General features: G+C 38.1%; 1 protein-coding gene across 5 annotated transcripts in view; it reads right to left on the reverse strand.

Annotated features, from left to right (window-relative positions):
• Window positions 1–262: 262 nt before the first annotated feature.
• Window positions 263–13610, reverse strand: part of NR1H4 (nuclear receptor subfamily 1, group H, member 4) — a 94111-nt gene continuing 80763 nt past the window's right edge. For all 5 annotated transcript variants that reach the window (XM_011966641.1, XM_011966640.1, XM_011966639.1 and 2 more), the window contains 2 exons: window positions 2111–2224; window positions 263–874 (listed from right to left, as the gene is read on the reverse strand). In XM_011966641.1, the coding sequence (XP_011822031.1) occupies window positions 636–874; window positions 2111–2224 (353 nt within the window). In that variant the 3' untranslated portion in view covers window positions 263–635. The remainder of the gene's footprint in view (window positions 875–2110; window positions 2225–13610) is intronic.

The raw sequence follows: 13610 nt of genomic DNA on the forward strand, positions 1-13610 counted from the left end.
GAGAAAGGATTGCTTGAGGGAATATTTTATGTGAAAATTGTTAACTTTTCTGTTTGCTATTCTCTTTGAACTTCAAAGAAAAGGAAATGATCAGAGGGCTATTACAAATTCACCAGGACTTTTCCAGGGATGACAAAAGTTCCATTGACGTAATGAGAGACAGTATCTTTCTGTAAATTACCCCCTCAGATTCAATAGGATGTCTTTCAACATTTAAAGAAATGAGTTTGTATATTTATCAAATTTTGTTCCCAAAGAAAAGCCTGTTGCCATTATGTTTGCTTTATTGCCAAAATTGAATACAACTCTTTAATAAAATATAAGCAATATGGTAAGATGAAGAGCAAAATGAGATTTTCCCTAGTTCAACAGATAGAATTGAAGTAACTATCAATTTGATTGGGCAAACAGGGCTTGCCAAATCAAATGCAGGATTCCCTGGAGCCTTTTAAAACACAATGTAGTCGTTCTATCTAGCCCAATATTTACAGTTGTGGAAGTTATACATGTAATTACAACATAAATATCAAGATTTCTTGAGTGAAACTGGGTACAAGTGAAATAAAGGAAAGTTATACTTCAGATTAATATCATAAGAGAGAAAAAGGAGCTAGACCCCTCCCCTGTGATCCCCATCACTGCACGTCCCAGATTTCACAGAGAAGAGGGGTAAACTTGTGATCGTTTACTCTCCATGACATCAGCATCTCAGCATGGTGATGATTGAATGTCCGTAATTCAGTCAGGCGACCCAGGAGACAGGCAAAGTGTTGAGGGTTTTCAGGTTGGTGAATCTTACACAACTTTTGTAGCACATCAAGAAGTGGCTCCTGAAGCTTCTCTACTGCCTCTCTATCCTTTATGTATTGTCTGTCTGTTTTGAAGTTAAAAATAAAATGACAAAATTTAAAAGTGGAAAAGCATTAATTCAGCATAATTATAGCAACGTTAACTATTTCAAAGTGTAAGTTAAATGTTGTACACAAAATGTAAAAATTAAGTGTTCAACCTGATGAATTTTTATGCGCACACACACGTAATTATAATGAGATCAAGATACAACACACGTAATGCTTCCCAGAAGCCTCCCTAATTCCCCTTCCAATCAAAACCCCTAAAGATAACCTGTAGGGTGGACATCAGCATCCTTTCTGGTGAGTATATTCTCAGAAGTGAAATGACTGGGTCATAGGACATATCCATGCATAACTTTAGTAGGTTCTGCTTTTAGTCACAAGTCATAATTTTTATGGTAAAGCAAAATAACAACTAGCTTCTGCCTCAGTATAATGTATAAAAATGGTCTAAGGCTAGTGTTGTTTTATGCTTTGCAAATCATGAACATGGCATCATTCAACTCCCAAATTATTAAAGTAACCCAAAAATATAGAAAAAAAATATGGAAAGAGGTATTCATTTCAACAACAACAAAAAAAACTGTTGAAAAAAACATTTTCAACAACAAAAAAACTGGAAATATCCTGAATATACAAACACATGGTAAAGATTAGGTAAATGATTGTATATGCATACCATGGAATACATAGCACATATTACAACTTTACCAATGTAAATTTTTAATGACTTGGGAAATGACTTTTGAAGAAATATAAACTCAGAAAAAATAAAAAGTATGTAATTTCATTTAGATCCCTGCTCCAATGCCACCCACTTAGAAAAGCCTCCCGTGACCACAAATTACAACATCATTTTTGTGCCACTCTCTTTCTTTGTATTCTCATTACATTTTTTGTAGCATTTACCACCGTCTGAAAAAATATTATTGTTTCTTCATTTATTATCTTTCTCATCCTACCAGAATGCAAGTTGCATGGGAGCTGTGTCTTGTTGCATCCCCAGGGTTTAGCACCATGGTTAGTACATAGTAGGTGTTCAATATACATTTATTAAATGAGTAAGTGTGATTTTTTAAAAAAGACTGAGAAGAAGTGTATTGAAAGGTTAATAATGGTTCTATTTGGATGGTAGAATTATAGGCCACTTTACTTTTTCTTTATATTTCTGTGTCTTCCAGATTTTTTTCAATAAATGTTATTACTAGTATACTGAAAAAAATGGCATAAAAATTAAAATGTAACATTGAAATTACCTGGAGAGAGGATAACAATTGCTGTAAGCAGAGCATACTCCTCTTGAGTCATTTTCAGTTCCCCAATACTTTTATAAAAACTAAACATAGGTGTTATATATTCATCAGAGATACCTATGGGGGAAAGTTGCAGTCATAATAAAATTTTTGAGTGACGAAACAGTGTAAAACTAGAAACACATTATCCATATAAACACATGCTAATTTTGCAACTATATGCACACATTCAAATAATGACTGTATATTTATTATTTTTATTATATATCCAAAGGAAGGACATTGCAAAGACAATCAGTTGACAAAATTCTCAAAACATAGCCAAAGCAATGAGTGTATGTCTAATTTTGGCAGTGTCTTTGTTTCAGTCACTACTGAATAATCAATGATAATGCTGCTGAATTGCCAAAAGAATTTCAAAAATGTCTCCATTTTCCAGATGGGATTTAGTGAATCTTTTGAATATGACTATCGATAATTAAGGCAGAGATCACATCTTAAACAACTAACAAAAAATGGTGGTTCTTCAGTCCATAAGTATAGACAGCTTCATTTCTAAATGGGCCAGTGCTCTTATCAAAGGGTTCTGATCTCTTCCTGAAGCACCAAGCCATTACCTACCAAGCGTCAGTACTTGGCTGTTCTCTTCAAACCCAGTATGTCCAAAATCAAAGACACCATCTACTACAGAACTAAGCTCCCCCATGTTTCTCCAAATCCACTTCTTTCCTGGCGTTCCCATTCTTGGTGAGTGGTATCCACACCACCCAACTTCCCAGGCCTGACAACTGAGATTCAGGGACCCAGGCCTGTGACTTCTCCTGCTCACTCTCACCTGATGCTCCCTCTCCTCTTTATTGCACCTGGCATTTACTTAATTTAAGCTTCCGACTCTCTTCATCTGTATTACCACAGTTGCCTCCTCACTGGCCTTTCTGTCTTTAGTTTGATTCCCTTTGATCCATCCTCTATCCAGGTACTGGAATGACCTTTCTAAAAATCAAATCACACACTTTCTCCCTACTTCTTACAAAACCCAACTAAACTTCCCCATGGCTTTAGGCATATAGTTTTAATTTTCTTCCTTTTAACGTAGGAGCCTCTAGGACCTGTACCCTGCCTATCTCACTATTCACAATAAGAAGATTAATAGTAGGAGTAGTCATTATGTATTATGCAATATTTTAAGCATTTAATATACCATAATTCATTTAATAGTTGTAAACCCCATGAGGTAGATACAGAGAGGTTATATAACTAGCCCAAAGACACTCGGCTGAGAGAGGTGGAACTAGGATTCAAACCAAAGCTGGCAGGCTCCAAAGTCCTGACAGTGGCAAGGCTAAGCTGCACTCCATCACACTGCATTTCCTCTAGCCACTCTCGGCCACTTGTAGTTCCCTAAACAATTCACATTGCCCAGTTTTTGTACATGTTGTGCTCTCTACTTGAAATATCCCTTTTCTCTTTCATCTAGCTCACTCCTCTCTGTCATTTAAGACTTCTAACCAGGTGCAGTGGCTTACACCTATAATCCCAACACTTAGGGAGGCCAAGGCTGGAAGATTGCTTGAGCTCAGGAGTTTGATACTTGCCTGGGCAACATGGTAAAACCCCGTCTCCACAAAAACTACAAAAGTTAGCTGGGTGCAGTGGCACATGCCAGTGGTCCCAGCTACTCAGGAGGCTGAGGTGGGAGGATCACTTGAGCCTGGAGGTTGAGGCTGCAGTAAACTGTGATTGTGCTACTGCACTCCAGTCTGTGTGACAGAGTGAGATGCTGTCTCTCTCTCTCTCTTTTTTTTTTTTTTTTTTTGTATTTTTGGTAGAGACAGGGTTTCACTATATTGGCCAGGCTGATCTTTAACCTCTGACCTTGTGATCCACCCGCCTCAGCATCCCAAAGTGCTGGGATTACAGGCGTGAGCCACCACACCCAGCCAAAGATGCTGTCTCAAAAAATAAAAAAGACTATTAGTGCCACTTCCTGCATTCAATAAATATTACCTTGGTGCCTGTTCTGTGCATTGCTTTATTCCACAAGAGCCATTGGATGGAGAATCATGGTGACAGAAAAACAAAACAAAACAAAGAAACCTGTGATGTGACTTATGGATTAATTGAGATGAGGATGTTTCCCAGGATTGGTCCAGATGAGAATAGACTGCTCCATTTCTTCCATACCAGATCCAGAGTTAAAGAGCTTTGGCTGAGCAAATCAGAATAAACTTTGATTCCAGACGCTAAAGAGTACAATTATCATCTAATGGTATACTTACCAGAAAGCCTAAATTCTCACTTTTAGAAGAGTGTTGTAAGTGAAATAACTCAGAAGCAGAAAATCAAATACCACATGTCCTCACTAAAAAAGGGGTACACATGGACATACAAATGGAAATAACAGACACTGGCAACTCCAAAAGGCAGGAGGGTGAGAGGAAGGTGAGGGTTGAAAGATTACCTATTGGGTACAATGTTCACGATTTGGATGATGGATGCATTCACCAGAAGTCCAAATCACGTCGTTACACAATATATCCATGTGAAATAGTTTGGATGCTTGTCACCTCTAAATCTCATGTTGAAATGTAATCCCCAGTGTTGGAGGTGGGGCCTGGTGGAAGGTGTTTGGATCACCGGAGCAGACCTCTCATGAATGGCTTAGTGCCCTCCCCATGGTAATGAATGAGTTCTTACTTTATTAGTTACTGTGAAATATGAATGTTTAAAAGAGCCTAGTATCTCTTTCTCCCTGTCTCACCATGTGACATGCCTGCTCCCCTTTCACCTTCCATCATGAGTAAAAGTTCCCTGGGGCCTACCCAGAAGCTGAGCAGATGCTAGTGTCATGCTTGCACAGCCTGCAGGACCATGAACCAAATAAGTCTCTTTCCTTTGTAAATTACCCAGTCTCAGGTATTCCTTTATAGCAATGCAAAACAGATTAACGCACCATGGAACAAACCTGCACATGCACCTCCTGAATCTAAAGTAAAATTAAAATAAATAAAAATAAAATGAATACAAAAAGGAAAAAAATTACTTCTAACATGCATGGACACAGCTCTCATTTTCTCTATCTTACAGTGATGCAAATGGTAGTAAAAGATCCCGAAGTACGCTAGGATTTCTTCTTTTCAATAATTACACCCATCCTTTCCATGGATACAGTATTTCATATTTTTCAAATATGTAAACAAATTTGATTCTGTACAAGAATCCTGTGCGGGAAGTACTGATAAGCCAGTATTACTATCCCTATTTCGGACTTGAGAAAGTAAGGCTCAGAGAGGTAAGCTAAGTTTACTAGCATAATAAATGGAAAACCCAAGTCTACATTTTCTGAATCTTGATCCCGCACATATTCCCAAACTAACTACCTTTGATGAAAAACATATACATGCCATGAGACAGGTCTCTCAGGCAGCTGTAATCATGGGTAACCTACTTTAAGAAAATCTTAGCTATAAACATTCAGATTAAATAATGGGCAAATAATAAAGGAAGGTGATGAATTATTTTGTACTTTAAAAGAGAGGTGTGTTTGTTTGTTTGTTTGTTTGTTTTTGAGATGGAGTTTTGCTCTTGTTGCCCAGGCTGGAGTGCAATGGTGTGATCTCAGTTCACTGCAACCTCCACCTCCCGGGTTCAAGCGATTCTCCTGCCTCACCCTCCCAAGTAGTTGGGATTACAGGCATGCACCACCATGCCCAGCTAATTTTGTATTTTTAGTAGAGACAGGGTTTCTCCATGTTAGTCAGGCTGGTCTCAAACTCCCAACCTCATGTGATCCACCCGCATCCGCCTCTCAAAGTGCTGGGATTACAGGCATGAGCCACCGTGCCCATCCTATAAAGAGAATTACATGATTTATTTAATTTTTTGGATTTATTTAATTTTTGAGCACAATAAATGTTTAAATATTTTTTAAAAAACAGTCTTCCCAAATTAAATCCTTGCCCTTTTCCTCTCTGGTCAAAATACCACCCTCTTCTCCCCTTTGACTTTGATTCTTTAATTGACCCCAGTGGACTCTATTAACAACAATGTCTTTGTTGAGCAGTTTGGGGATTACGTCATGTGGGACATTGCCCTTTATCCAGCTGTTACAGAATGAACTAAACACCCATGACCCAACTAGATACAACTTAAAGTGCAGAGGATTGGAGAATGTGAGCCTGCAGAATACCAGTCCTGGCTTCCAGCAAACCTAGTGGTTAAGAGGTCATAAGCCAGCTCTGAGTCTGAAACCAAACTCCACGACTTGGTCTTGGGACAGTACTTTAACTCTTTAAGCCTTCATTTTCTCATCTGTGAAATGTTGTCACATGTAATATAATGTGTACTCCATATAACAGTAGTGTTACATGAGATATATAGAGAGTGCTTAGCACAATGCCAGGTTCATAGTAAAGCCTCAAAAAATGTCAAGTAGATAATTATAATAGTAGCTATTATTATCATTATTCAAGAGAACTGAATCAACACATTAGTCCATCTTAATCTCAGTTCATCTTAGTCTTAAACGTGTGAACTTTTGTCTTTACAAAGCCATGTTGGTTTTTAAAAACCAACAAATTCTGCAAATTACTGGGGATAAATACAAACTGGCTGATCGGTGATTTGCCTCAGTATTTTTCCAGGTATTAAAGCTACACTAAGTTCTCTATTTTCTTGGTAAGGTTGTTCTTTATCATCTTCAAAAAAATGTCAATCTTTATGCTTTCTTCAGCATTCAGAGGCTACACTCATCGGTTGTGGTTACCTAAAATAGTAATCTATGACTATGCCATTAAATTAAATGGTACATGAAGATTTGGGGATGATATTCAAGACAGCTGATTTGAAAATATTAAAATTTTTAAAAATTGCTTTGATTACCAAATTTCCTATTTCATTTGCCCTTCTAAATCCCCACACACCCTCCAGAGATGTTGCCTTCATTAGCTATCTAATTACAATTGATAATATGTGGGGAAAATAAGGTTAAACTTTTAAAATGATTATTTCATCTTGTGCATGTTGTAAAAGCCAAGAGTGAATATAGAGAAAATGTAGAAAAGAAATAATGGGAGAGTTAAAAAATAATTTTCCTACAGGATAGATAAATATAAATCTACTTTTGGAATTAGAGTCAACAGTCAGAGTTAACCATGCCAACACAAACAAAGGGCGTGTAAACCAGCAATTTCTAACATGAGAGATGTAACACTAACATCATCCTGAAGGGGACAGCCTTTTCCTGTTTTCCTACTTCCTTCTTCTTCCTGGAGAATTGTTTAAAATTTGCTTCATTTTTGCTTGAAAGACCAATAAGCTGATTTTTGGTCACAAGGTGGGGCTATTTTCTAACTTAACCGTGAAAGACTTTGCCATGGAAAAGTCTGAAAATGCAAAAATAATTTCATGTTTCTGCTCCTGTTTCTTATTTATTTTCCCTTTTTGTTAAAAGAGGTCTGTGATTAATAAATTATGTTCAATAATCAGAAATATTCTTTGAGAGAATAACCGTATGATAGAATTAACACTATACTGCTTTAGGTATTTTAAATGTTAAAAGTCTTTTATTTCCTAATTAGCTTTCTAGTCGTAATTGGGAACAAAAACTAAGCAGGGGTGTGTGTGTGTGTGTGTGTGTGTGTGTGTGTGTGTATGTGTGTTATTTACAAGTATGTGTATTACACAAGACATATATCCTGTCATCTTAAATATCTCTATATGATTTATTCTGATGACGTCCTCAAGATGGACTGAGCATCTGGTTAAAAATGATACTAATTCCTTAAAACCACGCAACTTGAAACTTTTCTAGAAATGACATCACCCCATAGCACAGAGGTCAAGGTATGAACCCCTGGCATGGCACACAAGGCTACATCTGCCTTCTGCTTTCCTTTCAAACTAATCTCCCAGCAGCCCAATAGTTTCCCTAGGAACTAATGACACAGATTCATCTAAGGCTCCTAAAGCTGACTCAGCTTGTTGCCTACACAGGCTCCCTTCCCCCTCCCTGCCCTATGGCCATACGCTATGGTAGAGGCAAATCCCAGCTCCAGCCCAAGAGCCACTGTTGGTCTCATTTCCCACATCAGAGGTTGGTGTAGTTAGGGACAGCAGTGAAATTTGGGCCCATGAGACTAAAGGGGAGTCTACTAGGAAGTTCCTAAGGAAGATTTCCATACTGAGGAAGAGAGCATTTCTTTTTCATTTGACCGGTGTTGTGTCTAGACATAGTGCCTGGAACTGCTTTGGCCATTAGATGACCAGGAGGAGAACCAGCCTGTGGGGAAGGCCAATACGCCAAGGACAGCGAAGCAGAAAGATGAGAAGGATCTGTGTTTCCAATGGTGGGTTCTGCTCCTAAATTAACCAATTCTGCTGTCACTCTTCCTCTGGGTTTCTTGTTTGAGTTAAGACATTTTCTTACTTTTTTAGGCCATGATGAGTTTGTTTTCTGTAGCTATCAGCCAAGAGCATTCTGACAGCTCCCCTAACAAGTGAGATACACTTTTTATGTCTTCATGCTTTTTCCTGAAATACAAGGCAGGATCCTTGTTAGACTAAGGCACCCCATCCATGTTTCAGGGCCAAGTTCAAATTTGGCTTCCTCTATGGAGCTTTCCCTGTCACAGAGAAGCAGAATTAGTTACTTTCTTGTCTAGCTTCAATTCTATTGCAACTTATCACAATTCGCATCTTTCCTTTTCACTGGAGTGTGAAATACTATACACATTTTATGAGAGTGGGAATCGGTTACTATGTCTCCAGTGCCTGCCATGCTGCCTGACCCATAAAGGGTGCTTCATAGATGTTTTGTTTTTTTTTATGACAGACTCTGGCTCTGTTACCAGGCTGGAGTGCAGTGGCACAATCATAGCCCACTGCAGGCTCGGACTCCTGGGGAGCTCAAGCAATTCTCCTGTGTAGCTCAAGCAATTCTCCTGCCTCAGTCTCGAGTAGCTAGGACTACAGGTGTGCACCACCACATCCAGATATTTTATTTTTTGTAGAAACAGGGACTTGCTATGTTTTCCAGTCTGGTCTTGAACTCCTGGTCTCAAGCAATCCTCCCACCTCGGCCTCCTTAAGTGTTGGAATTATGGGACTGAGTCACTGTGACTGGCCAGATATTTCTTATTCACGTCTGCATCTCTAATAATTAGCATTCTTCTGAAGACATAATAGGAGATTAATAAATGCATGTTAAATCAGGCAGTAGTATGTTTTGGTAGTCCTTTATGATGAAGGTGACATAGTTGTGAGATATGATGGGGACAAGGGATGCCATTAAGACAATGGACATATTCTTGTGGTGCTAAGAGATTGGACTATGTCCTCTATTTCAACTGCTAAACTTTCCCCCAGGGAGTCATTTGTGCTATACTTTTGGCCCTAAGTAAAGAGCTGCCATTAAACTAGCCATTCAAAAAATAATTACTTTAAACATAAAATATTTAATTTAAAATATATTATAAATGAGATACTTCCCATTAGTCCTAGTGGCTAAAAACTATTCGGCCTAATTAGGTCTCACCAGGGCTTAGGAGTTACCAGAGTTTGGACTGTCAAGTTCCAGATTCAACTCAACAAAATTCACCAATATTTATATTCCTGCTATGTGTCAGGCACCATATTAGTGCTGGGAATCTGGGAATATGAAGTCCTCAGGCAGTTAACAGGTTAATGGAAGAAGTAGATACAGTCAGCTCTTTGTGGGTTCTGTATCCACGGATTCAACCAACCACAGATCAAAAATATTTGGGAAAAGTATTGCAACTGTAATGAACATGTACAGACTTTTTTTCTTGTCATTATTCCCTAAACAATACAGTGAAACAGTTATTTACATACCGTTTACATTGTTTTTGGTATTATAAGTAATCTGGAGGTGATTTAGAGTTTACAACAGGATGTACATAGGTTATACACAAAGGCTGTACCATTTTATATCAGGGACTTGAGCAGCCATTAACTGGTATCCAAGGGAGATCTTGGAATCAGTCCTCCATGGATATCAAGGGGCCGCTTGACATAAATAAATACATAATATCTAAAACTGAACAAGTACAAAAAGCTTGGGAAATACAGCTGAGGAACAATGGATTCTGCCCAGGGGCAATGGAAATATCCTCACTTGTATTTCTTTAATGTTTCCTCTTAATCCAAGGAAGGTTTCTTCCTATAATTTGAGTCCTAAATTTGCCCATGCAAAAGTTATCATGTGACCACTTTCAAAAGCAAAAGTAGAGGTGTTAAGATTTCTAAATTTTAACTTAAGCATTTATCCTTCTTATAAACATTCTATCATTTGTTTCTTTACATTTCCAACCCCTCTCAAAGACAGTATCTGAACTGATAATCAGCTTAGATTTACATCTTTGGAAAATGCAGTTCTGGTAACTGTTTTCATTTTGTGTAAGCCGAAAAGGCTAAAGCAGTGAAATCATATCAGAAAAATAAGCACAGTATACTTTAGTATGGTACTACTAAGGGCTACAACTTCATCACTCTAACAAGATTATCTCCTTTCTCTGACTTCATTGTCTATTCATTTGATCACTGACTTAAAGCAATTTGAAATTGCTAACTGCTACTTATACTTTATCCCTCAACCGAAGGGCAGAAGCCATGTTTTACTTTATGTTCCCTGCTAGCAGAAAACTGGGCAAATATTAGGCCTTGGTGAGTGACAGATGCCACATATAGAAAGAGAGCTGGGCTGTGAGTTAGAACACCCGCCTTCATTTCCTCACATGCTTTTGATTAGTTGTATGACCTTGGGCAGGTCATCTTGCCTCTCTAAGCCCATTTCTGCATCTATAAAATAGGAGTGTAACACTCACCTAGTGAGGGTCATTGAGAGCAGCACTAACAGGATGATGCATGTGAAAACAAAACATTGCAAAACATGAGATATATTGTCACACTGGTAAATTCTTACTGAATTGAATATTTTATTTATGTCTCTTGTGGGGATGGAAAAAGGCCCAAAACTACCATAAATGTCAGGGGTTATTTATATTTGAAGTGAAAAGAACAAATTGCTTTGATTTCTGAGAGGTTATTGCTAATTTCCTTAATGTTAAAAATGTAAACTTGCCCCAGGTGCGGTGGCTCACACCTGTAATCCCAGCACTTTGGTAGGCCGAGGCGGAAAGATCACCTGAGCTTAGGAGTTTAAGACCAGCCTGACCAACATGGTGAAACCCCATCTCTACTAAAAATACAAAAAATCAATCGGACATGTTGGCCGTCGCCTGTAATCCCAGCTTCTCAGGAGGCTGAGGCTGGAGAATTGCCTGAACCCAGGAGGCGGAGGTTGCAGTGAGCCCAGATCGTGCCATTGCACTCCAGCCTGGGCGATAAGAACAAAACTTTGTTTCAAAAAAACAAAACAAAACAAAATATAAACTCATTCAGTGTTAGAAAACCTATTTCAGTCCTATAATATTTTATATACTATGATTATTCCTATTTTTATTAACAATTCCAACTTAAACCCCTAGTTTGTAAGTAACGGTACATTAGGAATAAAATCAATGATACACTAGAATTGTATAGAAACGACTCAAGCACAAATTATATCAGATATGTTCTAAAGCCTCAATTAACATAAATAAACACTCTAACTCTCATTAAAAAGCATCTCAGAGACACTTATCTTTGTGTACGTGATTGGAATTTAATAATAGCAAACAAAAGAGTATGAATTTGAAGAACAAGAAAAGAAATTTCACATCATATTCTTTAAAGAGTTCCGTAGGCATAAACAGAGTAACTTTGAGACGTTATGTTACTCTGGAATTAAATGTACAATAGAAATAAGAATGAATTGTATTAGCATAAGAATAAAAAGTTAGTCTGAAAGGTCATCTTGCAAGATCAGGTTTTTATGTGTCGTGGGGAAGAGGCAATGTTCTGAAAATCCACTGGGAGAAGGAAATTCATAAATATTAATAAATTAAAACATTATACATAATAAAATATTCAGCAGCATGTGAGTTTGGATGCTTTTCATTGTCACAATATATGGTTGATATTTGGAGAAAGTATCTTATTACAAACTAGAAACATGCATATTTATTTACACAGATCATATTCTGGAAAACTTCATTCTTGAGCTTTTCTGAAACTTGAGGTATCACAAGTTCTGAAACTTATGAAATTACAAGCAAGGTTTTTTTCTTTTTGATTATATGTATTCTAACCAGCAAGACCCTCATCATGTCTTACCTAGTTATTGCATTAGTAGTTCTCTTTACAGGTCTCTTGTCTCAAGGTGTGATGAAGAAGTTGAGTTCTTGCCAATGGAATGCCAGTAGAAGTTACGTGTAACACTTCAGGATTATTCACTCACAGGGAGGGTGTGCCATTCTTTTTCCCCTTTGCCCTCCCTACTTGCTGGAATGTGTTTTTGTTTGTTTATTTCTTTGCTTGTTTTTAAGATGTAGTCTTACTCTGTTGCCCAGGCTGGAGTGCAGTGGCGCTATCTTTGCTCATTACAACCTCTGCCTCCCAGGTTCAACCGATTCTCCTGCCTCAGCCTTCGGAGTAGCTGGGCCTACAGGCACATGCCACCACACCCGGCTAATTTTTTGTATTTTTAGTAGGGATGAGGTTTCGCTGTGTTAGCCAGGATGGTCTCAATTTTGTGACCTCGTGATCCACCCACCTTGGCCTCCCAAAGTGCTGGGATTACAGGTGTGAGCCACCGTGCCTGGCTTGGAATGTGTTTTTACCAAAATGGTGGGGAGCCATACTGGACCATGCAGATGAAGTCAGCTCTCTGTGGATGGATGAGCATGACATCCATCTGTATGGATAGAACTATGACAGAGGGACACTATGAAGATTCCCTATCAGTCCCATTCTCCTCAAGCCCAGACTATTATAAGATAAAAATACATTTCCATGTTGTTTAAGCCCTCTTTATTTTTTGTCTCTGTTACAGCAGCCAAACCTCTAACTTAAATTATGCATGAAATCTATTGTGATTAATTCTTTTCATATATATATTTCCCCTAGAAGATGAAGTCCTTGAGGATTATGACTTCATCTTATTCATCTTTGTACCACCAGTGTACTTATCCAATAGAAGTACTCAGTAAATGCTTGTTAAAAAAAAATAAGTAAACAGATACAGGTCCTAGTAGAAATGATCTTCCATTGCTACTGGACAGTTGCCCTAGTGGTAGAGTCAAATGAAAATGATAAGATTCAAAGCTGACTAAGGATCTCATCAAGTGAGAGGGGGTGGCTAATGAGCCACCACACTGAGAAATATGAGAAGATATTCTGATGAGAGATGACACGAGTCAGAAAGGCTTGCCTGTTCTGAAGGTTTAGGATGTAAATCATCTTTACTCTACAACTGATCATCAGAGGGTCTTTTGTTCTTTTTCTTTTCTTTTCTTTTCTTTTTTTCTTTTCTTTTCTTTTCTTTTTTTTTTTTCAGATGGAGTCTCTGTCTGTTGCCCAGGCTGGAGTGCAGTGGCACGATCTC

This window comes from Mandrillus leucophaeus, unplaced genomic scaffold, assembly GCF_000951045.1.
Source record: "Mandrillus leucophaeus isolate KB7577 unplaced genomic scaffold, Mleu.le_1.0 Scaffold768, whole genome shotgun sequence".
Taxonomy (NCBI): Eukaryota; Metazoa; Chordata; class Mammalia; order Primates; family Cercopithecidae; genus Mandrillus; species Mandrillus leucophaeus.